The following is a 21,711-nucleotide window of genomic DNA, read 5'->3' on the forward strand; positions in this document are numbered from 1 at the left end:
AGATTAAGGAGATCCTCAAGAATTTTTGACCTAGCCTAAAATGGCCACAACCGTAAGTATGGTTTTTTAACATCTCACATATTATCTTGAAAATCCTTGCAAAATTAAAAAAAAAATTGATGCACATTTTGCTTTCTACCCCATAGAGCATCTGTTAACTTTAACATTAAAATAATTTTCCCTAAACCTTTATGGTACAATTGTTCTGGAGAAATACATCATGTCTTGGGACTTTTCATAATGCCATATACACTGAGGAATTGTGGGTAACAGGTTAAGGAAGAACAGCTTAGAACATTCTCTGTGCCAGAGTGAGCAGATTATGGGGGAAGCTGGAATGGGTCAGATGCCAATTGTAAGTCAATCCAGAGTCGATTCCTTCGACCACATCAGAATGAGAATTCAGTTTATATAAAGGAATCCATTAAAGAAAATCACCCTGGGGAAGTCCTAGCATTGATCACAGGGCTTTTGTTGTTCCCTTTTTGCCCTTGTACTTCTAGGAAGAATTTTAAACCAAATAACAATACCTCAGCTTCTTCTTGTTCTTTTTTAAGTCGATCTAGCATCTGTTGAAATTCTAACTCTTTCTGCCTAGCTTCTTCAATGTTTGCCTGGTTCTGTTCTTCATAGGCCATGGCAACCACAGCCAGAATCAAGTTTATTAGATAAAAGGATCCCAGGAAAATCACCACCACAAAGAAGATCATGTAGGTTTTCCCAGCAGCACGTAGGGTCTAGGGAAGAGTGGAAATAATTATTTTAATAACACAAAGGTTGTTTGTGGTAAATTCTTTCAACTTGAATGGCCTATTTGGCATGAGTGATTTGGGAAGTTCTGTAAAATTTCATGTTATAAAAATGTAAAAGGATTAAAACATCATCATGGAAAACAGTCAGTATTAAAATACACACCTTTCCAGTACAAAGGATATAGCAATCTGTTAAATTCGTACTAAAATTAAGTATGATTCTCAATTATTATTAAGCATAATAATCCTGAAAAGTTTTCCCCAGTCTGAAAATTACTCAAAAACTAGCTGCTTTGCTCATTTGCAAATTATAAGACCAGATAATTTCTATAGTCTCTTTTACTGATGAAATTCTATCTTTAACAAGAAGTACTAATGATGATGTATTATGTTCACGCAAGAGGGACAAGTTTATACCTTATTGTATAAACTTACATTTATTTTAAATTAACATTCACTAAAAAGTTAAAATATAATAAATAAAAAATTCAAATGATATAGGTATTCAATGAGAAATAAGTCTCTTTCTCCTATCTCTGATGCCTAGTTACTCAATTCTTTTATCAGTTACTGATGTCTTGTATTGGATAACTTCTTAGTACGTATAATTGTTAGGTCAACAGGTATATTAATTATAATTTTCATAGCATTTCCCATGTTACTCTCTCTAGTAGCTCCCAGCAATGCATGAGAATGTCTGCCTCCACATATCTCAGTCAGACAGTACTCTCTCTTTTCATCTACTTTTTGATCTTTGTCATCCTGACAGGTAAAAAAAAAATCTGTCACTCATTTTAATTTGCAGTAAAGATGAGCATCTTTTTGAATACTTTAAAAAGTCATTTGTATTTCTTTTTTTCCTGTGAAGTATATTTTTATGTAATTTCTGTATTCACTTATAACTAAGTAAACATAAAACAGGCCAAAAGAAGTATCTGTGGCAATTTGAGAAAAGTGATTTGTTAAGTTTAATACAGAGTAATCATTTTTGGTCTCCTTCATCTTGGGGTAAGTTGCTAAGAATCTACATTCAAGTTAGAGGAGATGATCATGAGAATTAACAATTACCATACAAGAGATGGATGGTATAAATTAGAGAATATTCGAAGGGCATGAAAGTCTAGAGCAAAGAGCAACTGAGTTGGGAGAAGAAAATTTAAATAAGTGAATTGAGTCTTTAAATCTTGTATTATTAGCTCGCTAGGGCTGCCATAACAAAATGCTACAGATCAGGTGACTTAAACAACAGAAATATGTTTCTCATAGTTCTGGAGGCTGGAAGTCCGACACCAAATAAGTCCAGAAAAGATAAGAAAAAATTTATGATTAAAGAACTATCCATTCTAATAGTACTGGAAATAGAGAATGTCTAATTTTAGTAATAAGACAATAGAGTTTTCTCCATTCTAAATTGAATAAACCACATATATAAAGCTGATAAGGAACATACATTAGATATGCAATGAATGCTTCTCTTGGCACTCACCTGTTGGTAAAGATTTTCCCAGTAATCCTGGGTCATTAGCCGAAACAAGGCTAAGAAGGCCCAACTGAAAGTGTCAAAGCTTGTGTAGCCATAGTCGGGGTTTCTGCCTACTTTCACACATGTGTACCCTTCTGGACACTGACTACAAGCGAAAAAGAATATCACAAGTCAGAGTATCTTCAGGATGCAACCTAAATAGTACCACAAAAAAGTGGGAAACTCAAAGTTCCTATTCTAGGGGGATAATATTGAACAATGATTAAGAACACATTATTTGGAGTCAGGAATAACTGGGTTTGACAAGTTGTTGACTTTGTCAAATTACTTAAATTCCAAGTCCTGGCACTCTCTTTCTGTGAAAACGAGATAATAACACCTATCGCAAAAGGTTAAGATTGCTACTAAGTTTAAAGAAGATAATGTATGCAAATTACCTAGCCTAGTTTGTGCACATATAAAGCATTTAATAAATGGTAGCTGCTAATCACCATTGTCACTAGCAAAACTTGGAAACTGTCACCAGATGTCATATAAATCATTCTTGTATTATAAAAAATTGACATACAGACCTCTCATAAAAATTTGTTTCTCCGAATTATTCTTGGAGTGAATCAGTATCAAGTATGTCAAAATATAGCAATCGTGTAAGTAGATAAAAATTTGCAGCTTTAAGACTTTTTTCTTTCTAAAATTGGTGGCGTGGTACCTATGATGCCAAACAAACATCGTGTTCTGAGGTATCTGTGGGAGCAGTAACCTTATCTTGTTTATTTCTGTGTTCCCTGTGCACACCGAACCTAGTGAAGGGGCAGGGGAGAACAAGACCAAAGGTCCTGCAGCAGAATGAAGTGGTGTGAAGAAGAAACAGCAAGATGGGTATTTGCATTAATATGAGATTCTTACACTATCTTTACCCACGTCCATGGGACACTTTTGTTTAGAGTGGCCAAAATATCACTGCATTCAGTCATCCATGAGTCATACTTGATTGGAGAATGAGTGAAATTTGAGGATGGAAAGAAAAATTAATTTTGTCACTTCTTTCCAGAAAGAAGTAAGGCTAAGAACTATCTAACCAACTTTTGGTGGGTTTTCTGGAAGTAATTGTTTTTTTCTACTTTCTTAAGATTTATATGATGTACACCTTGTTTGATTTGAGCACCATCTCCAAGTCTTGCTTTCAAAGGTATGTAGTAACTATAAACATTATAAAGTCTGGACCCTCTATAAAATAGAATGAGTCAAATCATGCCATGAAATATATGAAAACGATATAGAATCAAAGGTCCTTATCAGCAAACTAATTATGTTTTTCCCTTTTTTGTAGCCTATAGACTAAAAACAAATATTACATACCCTGAGTCTGTGCTGAAACCACAAAGGAGAGCATCTTTAGATCCCTCCAAGTAATAAAAATATTCTGTTAAGGAAGAAATTGAACAATATAAGGTTATAGAAGATAAGCCTTATGAGTGATACAGCAGGTAAATTCATTAATATAGACATATTCACACACATTTAAGCCAGATCTCAGGCAATATGCATTCATTTATTATATTCTCCCTCAAATGTTTATTGATAACCTCTTATGGGCCAGACAATAAATACAATGATAACCATGATAACAAAATCATTAGTTTTATGAAGCTCTCTTTATGTTTAGGTAAGGATAGAGTTTAGGGATGGAGAAAGACATTTAACAAGTAGATAAATAAATATACAGGGTATTTTTAGATAATGATAAATGCCCTAAAGAAGATAAAGTAACACAATTTAATAAAACGTGGTCAGGGAAGGCTTTTCTAAAAAGATGATATATGATCTGGGACCTAAATGCTACAAAGAAGCCAGCCATTCAAAGGCCATAGTGACGAGATAATCTTGGCAGTCTAAAGGGCAAGAGCAAAGGCCTCGAGGCAGAAATGAAGTTGATGTATGGAAGACACAGCAATATGGCCAGCCTGGTTACAGTGTAGTGAGTGGGGAGGACTGTGATGGCAGAGGTAAGTAGGGGCCAGATCATGTAAAGCTTTGCATGTCATGAAAAGGAATCTGAATTTTAAATATGATTAGAAGTAATAGAAATGGAAAGTAGAGATATGAGATAATAATTAACATTTTAAAATGTCACTGTGGTTGCTTTGTGGACCATGGACTGTATAGGAGAGCAAGTGTAGAAGTGGGGATACTAGTTGAGTGACTATAGTGAGAGGTGTCATGGCTTCAATTCAGAGAGTAACTGTGGATATGGAGAGAAGGGAATGGAAATAAAGTGAACAGGATTTGCTGATAGAGTGCTTGAAGGGTGTGCAGAGGAGGATGTATCAACTGGGAAAATGGTGATGCCATTTACTGAGATGAGGATGACTGGGGCAAGAAATGGCCTGAAAAAAAAACCAGGACCTCTGTTTTAGCTGTTCTTTGTTTGAGATGATTATTAGGAATTAAACTATATTTGTAAAGTAGGTGAGTGGATTGATATAAAAGTCTTGAGGTCAGCAGAGTTATCAAGGATGGCGATATCTAAAGATGAGGGTTATCATCAAGAAGGTGGACTTGATGGGACTTGATGAGTAAACCCGGAGAGAAAGTTTAGCTAGGACAGAGAAGGGGAGGAAGGGAGCCCCCTACTGACTCCCAAGGCACTCTAGGAGAGGTGGAGCCAGCAAAGCAACACTGTAAGTGAACAAAATTTGTTTTCAGAAATTCTCCCATTGTTGATTCACCAATCAATACTTATAGGACTTATTAAATTCTGAATGCTGAGAATATGTAAGTGAAATAAATGCACATTTTTCCTTTTCATGGTACCTTTTATGCCCATTTTCTGGTGTAAAGGAACTCATTATCTCTTCCTCCATTCATTATGAAGGCTTATTCTTAAGAGAGGGGCTGATCCAACTATGCATAGTAAGAGTATAAAGGACTAAAAGAAAAAATCCATTCTTTTATATAAGGACCCAACTTCCTATTTGGCTCAAGTCAAAGGAATAAAGATGTAGTTATTAGGAGGCTTTTGGAATAATAGTGGAAGAGGCTTTGAAGTTAGATATACTTGGATTTGTATGTTGCTTCTACCTCTTCCTACATAAGTGAATTATCTTACTGTAACTTGAAGATTCAGTTACTGCATCTGTACAACATGGATAAGGATACTTACTTTGTGGAGCTGTGGTATAATATAAATAGGATATTGCATGTAAAGCACTTTACACAATGATCCACACATTCTATACAGCTGCTCAAAGAGCAGCAGCTATCATTATTAAAGTATTAAACAATTTCAGGTAATACTGACTGACTTACACATCATTATTTTGTCTTACACAAAATATACAAATCTTAGAGGACATAAATAAAACAATAAAGTCTCTTCGTTTGAGGTGAAATTTTAGGTGAGAAGGTGCATGAACAACTTTAAAAAATCCTGTGCCTCAGAGAGAGTAGGCATGGCAGAATGAGAATGGAGGAGGTTAAGATGCAATTTTTATACAAAATTTCCATATTTTTATTATGAAAGGATTGCTTTAGAATTATCCTTTAAAGTAACACAAGTTCATGTTTACCAATCATCGAGAAACTGTTTTATAAGAGCTCTAGAGCTGCCTGTGTGAACATGTTGCAGGGCTAATATACTCAGTTCAGCACAGGGATGATGAAAGGTAAAGCAACAACAGTAGCTTACTCTGGTGTTGTGGAATGCTTTAAATAATTCCTAAATAACTAGACTTAAATTATTAGGCTAGTTAGCCTCAAGAGAATTTAAGGCTAACTTGTAAATGGAAAATGTAATGCAAAAAAATAAATATGTCCACAGCAAAACTTAACACTCAAATGTTCACGGCAGCATTATTCACAACCAGCAAAAACTGGAAACAACCCAGATATCTATCAGCTAATGAATGAATAAACAAAATGTACTATATACATACAGTGGAATATTATTTAGCACAAAAAGGAATGAGTTACTGCTACATGCTACATGGGTGAAACCTGAAAATATGCTAAATGAAAGAAGCCAGATGCAAAAGGCCACATATTGAATGATTTCATTTACATGAAATGTTCAGAACGGGTAAATCCATAGAGGCAGAAAGTATATTGATTAGCAGTTGTCAAGGGCTGGGGAGTGACTGCAAATGAATACAGGGTTTCTTTTGAGGAAGGTGAAATATTCTAAAATTAGATTGTGATGATAGTTGCACAACTCTGTGACTATAACAACAAACACTGAACTATATATACTCTTTAAAGTGGGGAATTTTACAGTATGTGAATTATTCCTCAATAAAGTTGTTAAATAAATGCAATGCAGTATAATGGCAAAGGCGTAGGTAGTAATGAATAAGTCTCAACAGTAAAACATATATAGGGTGAAAAAGAAATAGAAAATTACAATTCACACAACCAAAATCTAGTACTCTAATTTAGTGCAGATTCTGGGGAAATTTTCTATTAATTTCAAGGCTAATGGAACAGAATAGTAAAACATAATTGATGACCTACATATGATTAGCTTTATCTGACTTGGTTCAAAAGGACACTTTGTAGTAGCAATGTATGGCTTGGGCTTTCAGAGTCAAGGGTTTATTCCTCAACCAAGGGGTGATAATAAGTCAACTCAGAAAACTAGTGCAGGGGCTGAGGTACAGGTAGAGTGCCTGCAAGTGATACATTTCATTCTGGGAAATGTAGTCCCCACAAGGAAAGAGGAATTCATGAAGGAGACAAGAACAGCCCTGACAGTAGTGCAGACCAGTACTGTGGTTCTTCACAGAATAGAACTGTTCTATTAAATATCAAACATTCAGAAAATAAGAGTAAGAAACTAACCCCCTTTATCTCAATAGAACTAGACAATAGTAACTAGAAATTAAGCTACAAATTGTGCAAATGAACCTTTGCTTCATCTATAGTAGCAAGAAGGAAGACACATGAATATCAAAGTAGACAGCACACATAGCACGAAGGGAAATCTATAAATTGTATGTTTTTAAACATGAAGCTGGACAATGGGCTTATTTTTTGATAATGAATTTAAAAAGCACCTCCAAAAAGGCTTTGCTGTAGGCACCAGAAAACGGTTTTAGAATATGTTTAGGCTTTCTATGTAGGTTGTGTTTACCATTATAATTCTTTGATATCTTCGAGAATTCCAATTCATTTACCTCACCACTTGTCCAGTTTAGAATCCACAGGCACTCATTATCATCATTCTTATAGTTTCCTCAACTTCCATGCATCTCTCTCAGTCGATTACACTAACCTGGCAGAACTCAAATCCTACACATGATCAATCCAGCATCCACCTTCTCCATACTTGCTCCCAAGTGCCTGAATGTTATTAGAGAAATTTTCACACCCAAGTGAATATTTTAAATAAGTGATTTCTAATATCAAATGGACACCTAAAATAGACAACTGTCCCATTCCCTAGATGACCATATAGTGCATTCTCCTCAAACTTGCAGACTATCACTCTCAGGCAATTATCCTATCTCACATTTTCTGAGGAAATAAAAGCCACTGGGTTTAACTTAATCTTTGCTGATAACTCTGCAGTCCACTCCTTCATCTTTCTTTCTGCTTCCATGGTGGAGATGTCTCTTCCCTTTGCTCTTCCACTTTCTCAAGGACTTGACTTCTCCCCTCTCTTCTGAATTATTAACCCATACTCACTCATTTCTATAAAAATCTATCTTTTTAAAAAATGCTAGCCTTTTCTCCCAATATTCTGCTTCTCTTTACAGCCAAATTTCTTGGAAGAATTGTCTACACATTCTGTCTTCTCTTCTCTGATGTTTTCTTCACCCCGTCACCACCTCAGTCCGACCTTGTGCTCCTATTACTTCACTACAATTTTTTCATAAAAGTCTCTGATGATTTTCACGTTTAAACTAATGTATATTTCTCTATCTTCATCATCCTTATCCTTTATCTTGCAGCATCATTCACCACAAGCACTCCTTTTTTCCCATAACATACTTTCTTCTCTTGACTTCACTATTTATATCTTTGTTTGCTTCTTACTTTACTGTGTCCGTTTCTGGGTCCTCCCCTCTACCTGTATATTAGACACTAGGGTTGTGGAGTTGAGAATCTTCTAAATGCCAAATATGCTTTAAATACCAGGTTGCCTATTCTTGACCTTCTTATAAGCATTAGGGTTTTTCAGAAGGGCATGTGTATGAGTGTACATATTCCTTTATTTTTTTTGCTGATTATTTTGAAGTGTATATCTTCAAACCAGATAGTTCCTCTGATCTCTATACTTAAATCTCCAGTCGCCTACTTTATATTTCCTCTTGGATGCCTCAATGACTTCTCAATTTTAACTGATTAATAATGACTTTCCCTACAAACCCTTCCCTCATTTCCCATAGCCACCAATTCAGTTAGTGCAGCCAGAAATCTAGAAGACATCCTGAAGCCTCCCTTCTTCTCTAAAACATCAGCAAGTTCTAGATTTTATCTTGAACTCACCTTTTTTTTTCCTTCAATTCCCACCACCACTCTAGATGAAGCCACAATTTACTCTTATTTGAATGACAGAAAGATCATTCTAACTGGTCTTCCTTATTCTAATTTACCATCCACCTTTGCGCTATCATACGGCAGTTCTCCACAAAGTGATTAAAACCACTGCATTTAAAGTAAAATCCAAACTCCTTTCCATAGGCTAAAATATTCTTCATGATATGACCCTGCCTTTTTTTCTTAATTTCTCTGTTGCCATTCTGTCTCTCCTTTGCTAAAGTCTAACCACACTGCTATTTTTCCATTCTGTAAACTCTAATACTTCAGGGCCTTTCCATATGCTATTTCTTCTTCCTCAAGCAGCAGCCCCCATACACACACTCCCACCCCTGCAACACACTATTTTATGGCTTCTTACTATCCTTTAGTTTTCCTCTTAAATGTCACTTCCTCAAAGAGGTTTTGTCATTTAATTGGTATCTCAGCTCCTGAGATTTATTTTCTTTGTACAGTATTTATTGAAACTTGCAACATTTTTTTGTCTATTTGTCTGTCCTCTACTTTTAATCTTTCATTCCCACTAGAATATAAGCTCTGTGAAAACAGGGGCTAAGGCTCTCATTTTCATTGCTATAGCTCTAAGGAAGCACTTAATGAACACATGGTAATAAATCAATGCCTGAATGAATATTATAGTAAGACCTGGTTTCTATGACACAGAAAATATGTAAGAAATCAAAGTCAAACTTGACATAAACACCTTCTCTTTAAAACTATATTGCAGAATAAATTCAAGAATAATGTACAGAATTGAGGGAAAGGATTATGGAATAAAATTTCATTGTTAGCTAAGCTGTGACTCATGTATAAAGCCAATATGAAGACACGCTGCAAAATTCAAAGGCTCTTTCTTACTCTTTTTGAAAAAAAAAATGCTTAAAACAATTCTAGAAGGTTAAAAACATCATTCAAATTACAAATTCAGTAATGTAATGAAAAATCAGAATAAAAGGAATGGTAGTGATCCTAGTAAAAAAAATTAAGTTTAAGTAAAAGTTATAAACTGATTCACGAAAGAGAACATAAATGTTAACAATTCCCCATAAGATATATTACTTCTATGGCATATAAACTGAGGAGTAGAATTATTTGGAAAGTGCAAATAAAATTTAAGATCATATTGATAAAAATCAGAAACTGGAAAAATGAGTAAAGATAAAAAAGGAAGGAAAATATGCTAAATTTCTCATCAAAGGCTGGTAGTAAGAAAATTTATATTAAATATTTTACTTGAAAACCTGTTTTCTTGTTTCAGGCTTTCTTTGTTTTCCTTATTTATAGTTTTAACTATTTATAGTAATAGTATAGTATTATAGTATTTATAGTATTAAATTAACTAATGTATAGTATAATATAGTATAGTAAAGTATAGTATAGTATAGTATAGTATAGTATAGTATAGTATAGTATAGTATAGTATAGTATAGTATGTTAGCTAGGTTTTATTTGCTTTTATCTTCCCAGTGATTGAAAAAATACACACTTAGTAAAGTAAAAATAAAATGATGTATACTATTCTTTATTATCCAAGGAGAATCCTGACCTTTACTCCCTAATATCCTTCTGTCACAGGCACATACAACTGAGAGGTTTCTTGATTTCCACCCTTCCTCTGGATCCAATTATTTACTAAGGTTTATGGGTTCATGTGAGCAACATCATACACACATATTGCAGATGTTAGACAGAAAGCACAATCTTGCTTGATCTCATTCTCACCCAAACTAATCAATAGCTTCAGTGAGAGAAACTGACTTAGAGGATAATTGTTTAGAAACCATGCAGTTCATGTTTTCTGTAACATACTATAAAATATGTTGTGAATTCAGCAGACTTCTAGGACTATGAATACAGATCATTTCACATGGTATCTACCAAACTAGTTCTTAAACTTTGGTGTGATGCATTAGCTAGTTTGAGGAAAGTCCTTAGAAAGAACCATGAAAGTCATCACTGATTATAATATAAGGATTGTATTGATAAATCTAAGTAAACTTCTGCTTTATATGAATCTTTAGAAATACTATTGAGACATTTTAATATGTGATAATATTATCATTACATTATGATTAATAGGAGTATATGTTATAGCTATAATGCACATATAAATATATTATCATAATAAATTACACTATAAAATAAACATAACTATGAATTATATAATAAAACTATAGTATATAAAATGTATCTTATGATGAAATGTAATGGTTAACAGTATTAGTTCATAGCTAAATTTGTTTCTCTAGAGAAAATTTATTCTTTTTTATCTTATAGAAATTGAGAATTATGGAAATATCTCATGTTTTCAATACCAGGACTGCTAGAAAGTTTGGAACTGGGCAGATTTATAAAAACCTAATATAATCCAAATTCACTTTCTACATAGTTGAATAATTTTGAAATAATTAAAATGAAAGCAACACTCTAAAAAGAGACCAATGCTTTGAGCCTTATAGTAACCTATTAACAACTGTAGCAATAGTCTTACTTCTATAGTCGTCTTCTTCAAGGGTATCTGATATGTTCAGTGTTTTATTATTTTCAAGTGTAGTTCGCAAACATTTGTGCTTCAGATTGCCCATGAAGAGCTGCAGCCCAATTAACGCAAACACGCTCAGACAGAACACAGTCAGGATCATGACATCTGAGAGTTTCTTCACAGACTGAATCAGGGCTCCCACAATGGTCTTCAGGCCTGAATACAGGGGATAAAAAGGGTGTTCATAATGAAATAAAGCCTCTGAATGAGAAATAAACAAAAACAAGCTTTCCTAGAAATGCATGCATCGTATCAAATCAACGACCTAAAATAACCTAATTCAAAAAAAGCCCACTAGGTCAAAAGGGTATATTTGCTGTTTTATATATTTTTTATTTCTATATATTACAGCAAATAATTAAAAATTGTAAAATATTTCCAAAGAGTAACCAAATTGTCAAAAATAATTTAGTTGCTCAAAACATATCCACACTCATTTGTAAAGAATAATTTTTGAAAGTTCTAATTCAGTAAATGCTTGTCAAACAAACCATCTCTCTATAATGGCGCTAAAACAAAGAAGAGGCTGAATTGCAGCGTATAGTGACAACTTACTAACTTTCAGTTAAGAAATGGTTTGTTGAGGAAAGATAAAATAATATGTCATGCAGTACCTTCATGCTGATATTTTTCTCTTTTCTGATCTACATGAAAAGCAATTAAAACCAATTGAAATTTTCATTCCTGAATAAGCAAAATGGAAAATGAACTGTTAGACAGGAGGGAAAATTTCAAGTTGAGATACGAGCCAATTGGCCATCTTCATCCTCTAAGACCCATGCAACTGATTAAACTCAAAGGCTGACTTTTAATAAGGATTCTGAAAAACAAGAAATTAAATTTAATGGAAATTGCATAAAAGAAAGCTTTTCTTTTTTTTTGTCCAAATGATCAAAGTCAGCCCCAGTGTTTAACCCCACTCTCACCTGGAATGACTGAAATTGTTTTCAATGCTCGGAGAACTCTGAACGTTCTCAACGCTGAGACATTGCCCAGGTCCACAAACTCTGTCACATATCTGTAATAGGGAGTTTACACACAAACACAGTGACAACACACGCACAAACAAACAAAGAACAACTCCCAGATAGTTGGAGTTATAAGTGGCCTAGTGCTTCACACCAATCACTTCTTACCTGGAATTACAGAAATAGTTTTCAAAGCTCTCAAGACTCTGAAAGTTCGAAGAGCTGAAACATTGCCTAGGTTTACAAATTCTGTTAAATACCTGTAGAATTAAATCAGAGTTATTCAAAATTTAGATAGAGTCTATGATACTTACCTGTGCCTTTAGTCAAGGTATTTCCTACATGTGGAACATCTTATTTAAAGGTATAATTCTGCAAGTCATTTTTTTCTATCATAATTTTTAATTTAATTTAATTTGATTTATTTGATGTGAGCAAAATACAAATGTTATTAAAACTATTTCATACACTTAAATGCCTAAAAAAGCAATTAAATGCTTCAATTATTAGACCTCAACATTATGGTGATATATTTAATAACCCTATAAAACATCAGTGGCAAATCTTGAAAACTATATGCAAACTGAAAGAAGCTAGACACAAAAGGCCACATACTGTATGATTCCATTCATATGAAATATCTAGAGCAGGCAAATCCACAGAGATGAAACATAAATGAGTGGTTTCCAGGGGCTGGGGGAAGGAGGGAATGGAAGTGACTGCTTTTGGGGGTGATGAAAATATTCTGGAATTACAGAGTGATGATAGTTGTACAACTTTGTGAACATACTAAAAACACTGAATTTTATACTTTAAGAGAGTAAATTTTATGGTATGTAAATTCTACCTCAATAAAAAAGAAGACTCCCTGAGACAGCCCTGTTTGACACAATGCTATCTTATCAGCAGGTGGTAGGTGGAACTGCAGCAGTCACATTTCATTGTGGAAAGGGAGGCAGGACAAGGGTGAGGGAATTGGAGACTAGAAATCTGAAGACCCTTTTGTATTGTCTAAATTCCTCCAATGAACATGCATTACTTTCACAATTCAAAAAGATAGAGCAAAAAATACTGTACCTTGATCTGAGATTTTAAAAAAATGTTTCTGACAAATATATTTGGAAAATGAGTAGTAATATGAATACAGTAAAATTCTATGTTAATGTAATAGTTTTCCCTTGAAAATAAACTGTGGATGCCTACGTGATACACATACAGTACATTAATGTTAAGTTTAGTATGCAGTGACAACTCTTAAAAAAGATTTACTTCTATATTTTAATACTTATTAGGACTTGAATAGTATAGATTAATAAAAAGAAAATCATATTTATTATTGAAGGCCTGAGTTTTTTTCTGTGATTCTTACAGGTTTTATTAGTTTTTAAATAAGAACTTGGAACAAGTGTGAACCTAACTGGCACTACATAGACTGTCTATCAAGTGCTGGGTGTGGAGGGAGATGATCAATCTTAATGCTGTCATATACTTTTGAGTAAGAACTGCTCAAAAGTATATGACAGCATTACAGGCAGATATTAATTTTCAAAAAAAATTAATATCTGCCTGTAAATGACTAGCTTTCTTACAGTTTTCTTTAAACACAACCAAGACATGCAGAAAAAGTCAGATCCTAAAGCTCTGTTCTTACTGGAATACGATGTTGTCTGAAATTTTCACGAGTGTGCCATTTCAAAAAATTGAATGTAGTACTTACGCAAAAACAATGACGATAAAATCAAGCCAGTTCCATGGGTCACGAAGGAAAGTGAATTCTCCTACACAGAAGCCTCTTGCCAGAATTTTTATAAGGGATTCAAAAGTATATATTCCAGTAAAAGTGTACCTAGACACAAGAATCCATTGGAATATTAAATATGAAAAGAACACAGCACCATGTAAATCTATATAAATAATTTTTTTTTCTAATCAACCAAAGAGAGACGTCTATTGCAGTGTGACTGCTAGTTTACAGACCCATTCTAACTATTAGAATAAACTAAAGTAAAGATCTTTACAGAAAACCTTAAAATGTCCATTTAGAAACTCTTATAGAAAGTAGAAGTATTTTACTAAGAATATAAATATTAGATTTGCCTGGAAAATTCCTACACTGCTCATATTAGAAATACACTCCAAGATAAGCAATATGTAACATGCCTAAGAACAAGGCAGAGTATCTGATAAGTTTATTCTTCTATTCTATTGCTAACAGGTTAATATCACAGAGGAGAGAAAAATAAAAGGAAAGTAACTCTATAACATAGGAAGATAAACGCTACAATTTTTATAAATGTAATAACTTCCTTGTAGGAAAAGGATAAAAATGATAATACTAAGACTATATTAAAAGGTACTTATACCCACTTACTCTACATTCTTGGTCCAATCTGGAGGGTTGTTCATGGTCATAAATATGCAGTTTGTCAGAATAGTGCACATGATAAGCATGCCGAATAAGGTAGCTTAGAATCAAGGAACATGACAAAAGGCCACTGTGGGAACTTTGAATATTTGATAATAATGTTTGCTGAAATCTTTTTCTTTAGAAAATAGCTGTAAATAAGTTTATAGTCTTTGTCTTTCTTTTAAATCTCTTTAAACAAGTGAGTAATAGATAAAAGTAATTTATCCTAAAATGTTAAAATTGCCATTCATCCAATCTTCTCAGAGACCTACACCATACTACATCAAAATATTAAACTAAAACCATAGTCTTTTCAGGTGCAAAAAGACACAAATCTATATTTAAATAGATTTAAATAGCAAACACTACATTTTGAAGAACCATTGCAAGTAAGCATTTTAAAAAGGATATGAGTGTACTAAAATCTTAATAGATATTCTTCTTAGAGGACTGAAAGGAGACAGCATGTACAAAGCAGGTGTGGCATTGAAACGGAAGATGGCTTTCCCTTTGTTCAATACTATGAAAGTCTGCAGGATCAAAAAGAAAACAGGATAAAATTGAGAATCCAAAATTTTAATCTAGCACATCAATCTCAGCAGTTTACCTCTCCATGCAGTAGTGTCATATTAAAGAAGTACTGCCAGCAGACTCAAACAATGTGTTTCCAAACCCATTTATGTAGCTGTGTACATCATGGTGGCCAGTGAGCTCCAGTCCGTTTCTTCTCAGCAAATTAAGAAGTGAACCATTTATGAGCATGTATTGGTTAGAGCTCCCAAAATATAGTGTCTTCAATACCCACATCAGTAACAATAACTTGTGGCCACTGGAATTAGTTTAAAACACAACTTCCTTCTTTCATTACGATGTATTACAAGCAAACCAAAGAGAAACTAGCTCTCCCTGATTTTTACCATAACACTCTGAGAATTTTAATACTTGTTGGCTATTGTCATTGTTAGTAGTAAATGTTCCAAAGTATGAGTTCTTTCAAAAAATATTTTCACAAATTTAAGGAATAGTAGAGTTGGAAGAATTCTATTACCCAGTTCCTGTTTTAGATGTAATACTAATACAAGGACATAAAGGACTTGCTTGCTACTATTCATAGTAATTTTAAAAAATAATACATACAGAACCAAACTTTCTTAAAATATGTTATATAACCATTACATAATGAGTGACATTCTCCCTGTCTCTGGTATTTAGTTAAAACATTTAAAACCCAAACAAATAAATAGCATAATAACAAAATATTAAAACAATCTAATGTTTTTGGATTGGAAATCAGAAAGACCAAGTACAAATCCTTGTCTTATTTTTCTGCATTGGCAGGCTAATTACTTGTGTTATTCAGCAGACAATCACTTTACCTTTTTGTTGTTGTTGTTTAATCTAAATTTTATATGTTTATGAGTGGGCTTCTGGTAATAAACAGTTTTCACCAAACTTGAGACGTAAGTTCAAGTATCTTCCTTTTTAATTGTATATGGCAGTATTCTCAAGAAAATGAACCTGAATCTATTATTTTCAGATGTCATTTATATTCCTGGTCCCTTTCACTATACTAGGTATGTCTAAACATAATCTAACATAAAGCTCACTTTTATATTGAAAATTAGTTTTAAATTAATATCTAGTCTTTGAGTACAACTACTGTTTTATTAAATCTCAATACACTATACTTGTTAAAAGTCATTCATCCATTATTTTCTACAATTGTGTAGTGAGCACCTATGGCATAAGAGGCAATGAAAGGAGTTTGAACATAAATGAAACATGAGTTTTGCCTTCAAGGCACTTCCTTGAAAAGTGATAAGAACACAGTAACTCTAGTATAAGATAAGATTTGACATGTGCCATACAGAGAAATACAAATGGAAGAGTATGAGAGTAAAGAGGAGACAGAGTGACATGTCCGTCAGAATTATCAAGGGAACTCTAGAACCAGAGGTCACTTGGGCTCATGTGAAAATCACAACATTATTACCTAGCCTTGGCAAGACCAAGTTACCCTATACTTGAAACTAAAAAAAAAAAAAAAAAAAAAAATAGTTTGCTAGTTTTCCATTTAAATAGTCAATTTTCATTTACATTAAAAACTTCTTCAGGAATGTCTGGGTTTATATACATCCAGGAGTTAATTATAGGAAGGAAAAGTAAGCATGCCCATGAAATTTTAAGGATCAGTATGAGTCTCTTTAGTAAATTCTAAAATCCTATTAGCAAATCTATAAATATAAAAGTCTGAATAAATTCTTTTTAATTTTGCTCATTTATTTAAATTTATTGAACATAAAAGTATAGAATTACAGTGCTTAAAGAGCAAAGACTTTAGAGTTGGACGGCTATGATTCTTAATACCAGATCCAGCAATCTGAGAGCTAGCACTTAGTGTCTGTGAAGATTTTTAAGTTTCTAATACATTGGAAATTCTTAGTAAATAGCAGGAGCAGCTGCTAATACTATAAGCAACATAAAAGGTACCAACTATAGGAAGATAATAAGATAATGTATCTGACCTCTTAAAATCTATAGTACGGGGTGATCGATAATTTATTCTTTCCTAAAGACACAACTTTTCCTTATAATAAAGGTACAACATAACTATTAAAAAGTACTTATATATTCATCACACATAAAAATGAAGCCCTAACTTCTATCATTAGTTTATTAAGTATTCTTTGTTTGAACAAATCATTGATAATTAACTCAAAGATAAATTAAAATCTAGACCCAAGTCAAATTATGGGTCATTAAGAGTTTTAATCCAAGCAATGATTTAATATAGCAGACATAAAGTTTTGTCAATTAGTGTGAATAATATGAAATATTGAGGAATCACTTTATAGAGAAGTCAACTCTAAACCTACAAGCAGAAGTCAAAATTACTTTTATCAGGAATGTCTGATGACCTGAGACATGACGCAGAAAGTTGATAATTTAAAGCTCCAAACAAAAGGAAATAAAAAGACTTGGTTATCTCTTTGTATATATTTGTTCAGATGTTAGCAATAAAGGACCATGAAGACATATTACTTTGTTTGCCCTAGTTCTACCCAAGTATATTGATGCAGGTGTGGGTTAGGCTTTTGATATGGTTGGGGTTATATTATTTGAAAGAAGCTGGGGCCAAGGCCCACCCCAAATAGTCTCTATTAAAATCAGCCTATCACATAGCTAAAATTACTCCATTGGTTAATAAGTCTATTGTTCTCCATTCGAATGCAAACATTTTCTCCTTACCTCCTAAGTCACTTTAAGCCAATATTAGTTTATACCTCTGACTTGGGGATTATTCCAGAAAGATTCATTCTTCCTTAAGGAGTAGCTGGTTAAGTAATATCCTTGTCTTCTTTGGAAATGGGAAATGCAGTAGGTATCCATGGTATCAGGAATTTTTCAGGATGAAGTAATAAGTAAAATGAGAAAGTATTTCTTATTTTGCCTGTTTCATTATTTACTTATTATTTCATTCATTTTTTAAAAGTTGTTAGCATTGTGGTTGCTACACAACAGAAACTAAACTAAGAGGTGTTGCATAATAGAATATTTCAGTAGGGAACTAAATCAACTTGAATTTAAAAATCTATGGCAAAATGTACTAGTGTGTACATTTTGCAAGTTACTTTATTTCCATAAGCCCTTTATCCCATCTAAAAACAAGGTATTACTTCCTGTCTCATCAGGCTGTGAGAAATATGTGCACTAATTTGTATAAAACGTCTGATGCCTGACGCAGAGACCCTCAATACCTATTAGTATTCTTCCTTTCTGTGTCAGAATACTGATCAGTTAACTAGCGTGTTGTGCAATATCTCAAGGGCTTCTCACATATTCTTCTATTGTTGTGCCATCAGCTTGTTGAGCACTGGTTGTAACGTGAAACAAAACATTAGAAATTGCTATTCATAAAAACTACCACTGAGGCATACGCGTTTCTACCATTAAAAATTAACACCATCACATTTTATATTTTCAAGACATTTCAAATATGTTCTTTATTTTATTTGCTAGATACCTTATCAAGAAACATTCTCTTATATTTATTTCTTAAACAAATCAAATTAATTTTTTAAATGGACTTTATCCTGCCTTTCTTGACCTCTCAAAAATAAGTCTGCAGGTGCTGTGGAGCAAAGCATTGTTGGAGAAAGTTATAAAATCTGCTGATCTAATTCTTCACTGTCCCCTCTTTGTCATCTTCAGCCTGGTTGTGTCTGCTACTATGTCAAAAAATTACTGTAATCCCCTTTTCATCATTTCAACAGAATAATCTTCTAGCAGTTGTTTCAAACTGTTTCCCATTCCCTTAATGCAATCAACACCATCTCTACTCTGCTGCTCTCAACATTGATTCTCCAAGAACAATTTGCACTCCTGTAGTATAGAAAAGATTGATACCATGAACATGCATTTCCTCTAATAAGCCTACATTTACCTCAACATAACATTTTTAAAACCATCCTCTTTTCTGCCACTCAAGCCTCAGACAATAAGGCTTCTCTCCACTTATCTAATGCAAATGCAATCTGACCTGTAGCTTGTACTTTGTCCAATAATGTCAGCAACTAGCTCTACTCCAGCCCTCTGCATTTTTCTGAGTGAGAATAAATTTTCTTTACTTTTGAATGTGCTACTTTATACCCTATGTTTAAAAGGCTTGCGATTGATTTGGTACCTCAAGTGACTATCTTTCTGGTGGAAAATTTCTCAGATTTATCAACATGCACGTACCATCACCTACTTTCTCTTTTTATTTGCTATCCAACACTATCTTGCTTTGATTTCCATCGTACAACACAAACTGCTTGCAAAAAGTTACAATGCATCCTCATTGTTTATTCCAATAGCCTGTCTCTATCTTCAAGTTTCTGTGTAATTTTATGATACTCTTTCCCTTCCTTGTTGAACAAAGGAAAATTTTCTGACTCATGCCCTAACTCTCTAACCAACTATCTCAAACTCCTCTTTCTTTCCAATACCCTAAATGAAGCAGCTCTCCAAACTCCATTACTAGTCGAATGATCTTATATATGCCCATGGATTCAACTGTCACCTCTATGTAAATGCATTCTGGACATATTCCTAGGTCTTACTTCTCAAGGTGATGATTATCTTGTTCCAACCAGTATACATTTATGGCATGTCCAGAAAGGCAGAACATATGTAATCTGAATATTCTACATATGTATTTTTTCTGAATGCATTTGTCATGATGTGGTTTTCCCCTAAATTCTACTTAATCTCAATTTAAAATAACATTCTGTACAGAAAAAAAGCAGAGATCATACCACTGCAGTCACAGTAAACTCACTTTTTTGTCTGTGTAGTAGGGGTCCAGGTCCTCCAGGGGCTCTGACACCATGCCTGGAGGGATGTCCCCATAGATAAAGGGCAGCTGTTTGCCAGCTTCCAAGTCACTGCTTGGCTTTGGGCCTTCTTCATCATCATCTTTCTTTTCTTCTTTGGGTTCCTTTGTTTTTCTTTCAGCAATACGTTGTTCAATGAGGGCAAGAGACTGCTCTGTAAAGTAGACAAAGCTCTGAGGTCCTGGGGGAGGCAACATTGCCATCTTTTCATCCTGTATATTTTATTTCTCCTTCAGCTCCTTACATAAGAGGCCTAAGTGGAAACAAAGAAATAAAGCCTTAAGTGTTTGCCAGCCAAGGATGGCACATTAAAATAAAAATAATATTAATAATGATAATAATTATAATTAATAAACAGATTTTTGGTTTCAACTATAAAAAATAATGTATTCACAGAATTATTAGCATGTTAAATTAGCACTTATTAAATGACTATCATGTGCAACACTTATTTTCTATGCTTTCTAACCATCTTTATTTTAGAATTTGAACTTAACACATCACTGCTTTAAAAGAAAAAAATGTATCTATGGCCATGTTACCCTGAACAAGCCAGATCATGACTGATCTCGAAAGCTAAGCAGGGTTCGGCCTGGTTAGTATTTGGATGGGAGACCACCTAAGAAGACCAGGTGCTGTAGGTGTAAAAAATAAAAAATAAGGGATTGTAAGCAGACAAGGTCCTTGCCATCTGTGAGGTCAACCAAGGGTTGCCTCCCCTAAAAAAATAAAACTAAATTTAAAAAAAAAGTAAAAATGTGACAATTTAATTTAAAAAAAATTAATTCCCTTTACCTTTCATCTGTATTTATTTTTAGTGAAATTCAACTCAACTTTCCTCATTTCAAAGTATGACAGTGCTTCTGATAGCACCACTTTTGAGGTTCTCCTCTTGCCTCTCTGATCACTTGATCCTCTCTGTCTTACATCTCAAAACATGCTCACACCGTCCGCTTCTTTCTCAGGAAATGTACTTCTATAAAATGAGGAGGTGGTAGATTGTTTTACTCTATTTTACACATTTCTATTTCCTTATAATAAATACATACCCCTTTACAAATCAGAAAAACTATATTTCTGTTTTGAATTAAAAACAATTTGGGAAAATGTTTTGAAAAGAACAAAGAAATGAGGAATGTTTATGATTTAAATTAAAAAGCAAAAAAAAAACAAAACAAAACAAAACAAAACACTATGATATACATTCAAACCATGACTTCCCTATCTAACCTATATATAAATAAAAAAAAATTACAAAACTGCAGGAAAAAAAGTAGAAAATAGAAAATTCAAGTTTCTATATATTATCATTTTGGAGTTTTGCAAATAGAAGAGCATGAAAAATAAATTATTTAAAAAATAATAGACTCATTATTTCAATGAGTCAAAATAACTTCATAACACCTGCATTAGAAAATAAAAATAAATTCTTTCTTTTCTTCCATTAGGATTGCCTGAGAATGGGGACACTTTAACCTCCAGCATATCAACTTACTGTGAACAGCTTGAAAGGTTGTATGTTAAGTAATCATCACACACAGAGGGAGGATGAATTAAGAGGAGCCATCACTGGCTCTTTTACTTTCCAATGCTAGCGCTAAAAATTAAGTTAATCATCGTAGTAACACCATGAGTTGTATAGATGTT

The 21,711-nt window shown here is 33.5% G+C and overlaps 1 protein-coding gene and 1 pseudogene across 1 annotated transcript in view; one reads left to right on the forward strand and one right to left on the reverse strand.

Annotated features, from left to right (window-relative positions):
• SCN9A (sodium voltage-gated channel alpha subunit 9) overlaps positions 1–21,711 on the reverse strand; it is a 124,691-nt gene that overhangs the window by 58,234 nt on the left and 44,746 nt on the right. The window contains exons 2-10 of the mRNA XM_039855322.1: positions 20,010–20,317; positions 15,101–15,219; positions 14,654–14,743; positions 14,000–14,128; positions 12,451–12,542; positions 11,264–11,470; positions 3,595–3,658; positions 2,239–2,380; positions 531–737 (exon numbers count right to left, since the gene is read on the reverse strand). Coding sequence (XP_039711256.1) covers positions 531–737; positions 2,239–2,380; positions 3,595–3,658; positions 11,264–11,470; positions 12,451–12,542; positions 14,000–14,128; positions 14,654–14,743; positions 15,101–15,219; positions 20,010–20,267 — 1,308 coding nt within the window. The 5' untranslated portion in view covers positions 20,268–20,317. The remainder of the gene's footprint in view (positions 1–530; positions 738–2,238; positions 2,381–3,594; positions 3,659–11,263; positions 11,471–12,450; positions 12,543–13,999; positions 14,129–14,653; positions 14,744–15,100; positions 15,220–20,009; positions 20,318–21,711) is intronic.
• On the forward strand, positions 20,590–20,708 carry LOC120597462 (uncharacterized; annotated as a pseudogene).

Source organism: Pteropus medius, unplaced genomic scaffold, assembly GCF_902729225.1.
Source record: "Pteropus medius unplaced genomic scaffold, Ma_sr-lr_union100, whole genome shotgun sequence".
NCBI classification, from domain to species: domain Eukaryota; kingdom Metazoa; phylum Chordata; class Mammalia; order Chiroptera; family Pteropodidae; genus Pteropus; species Pteropus medius.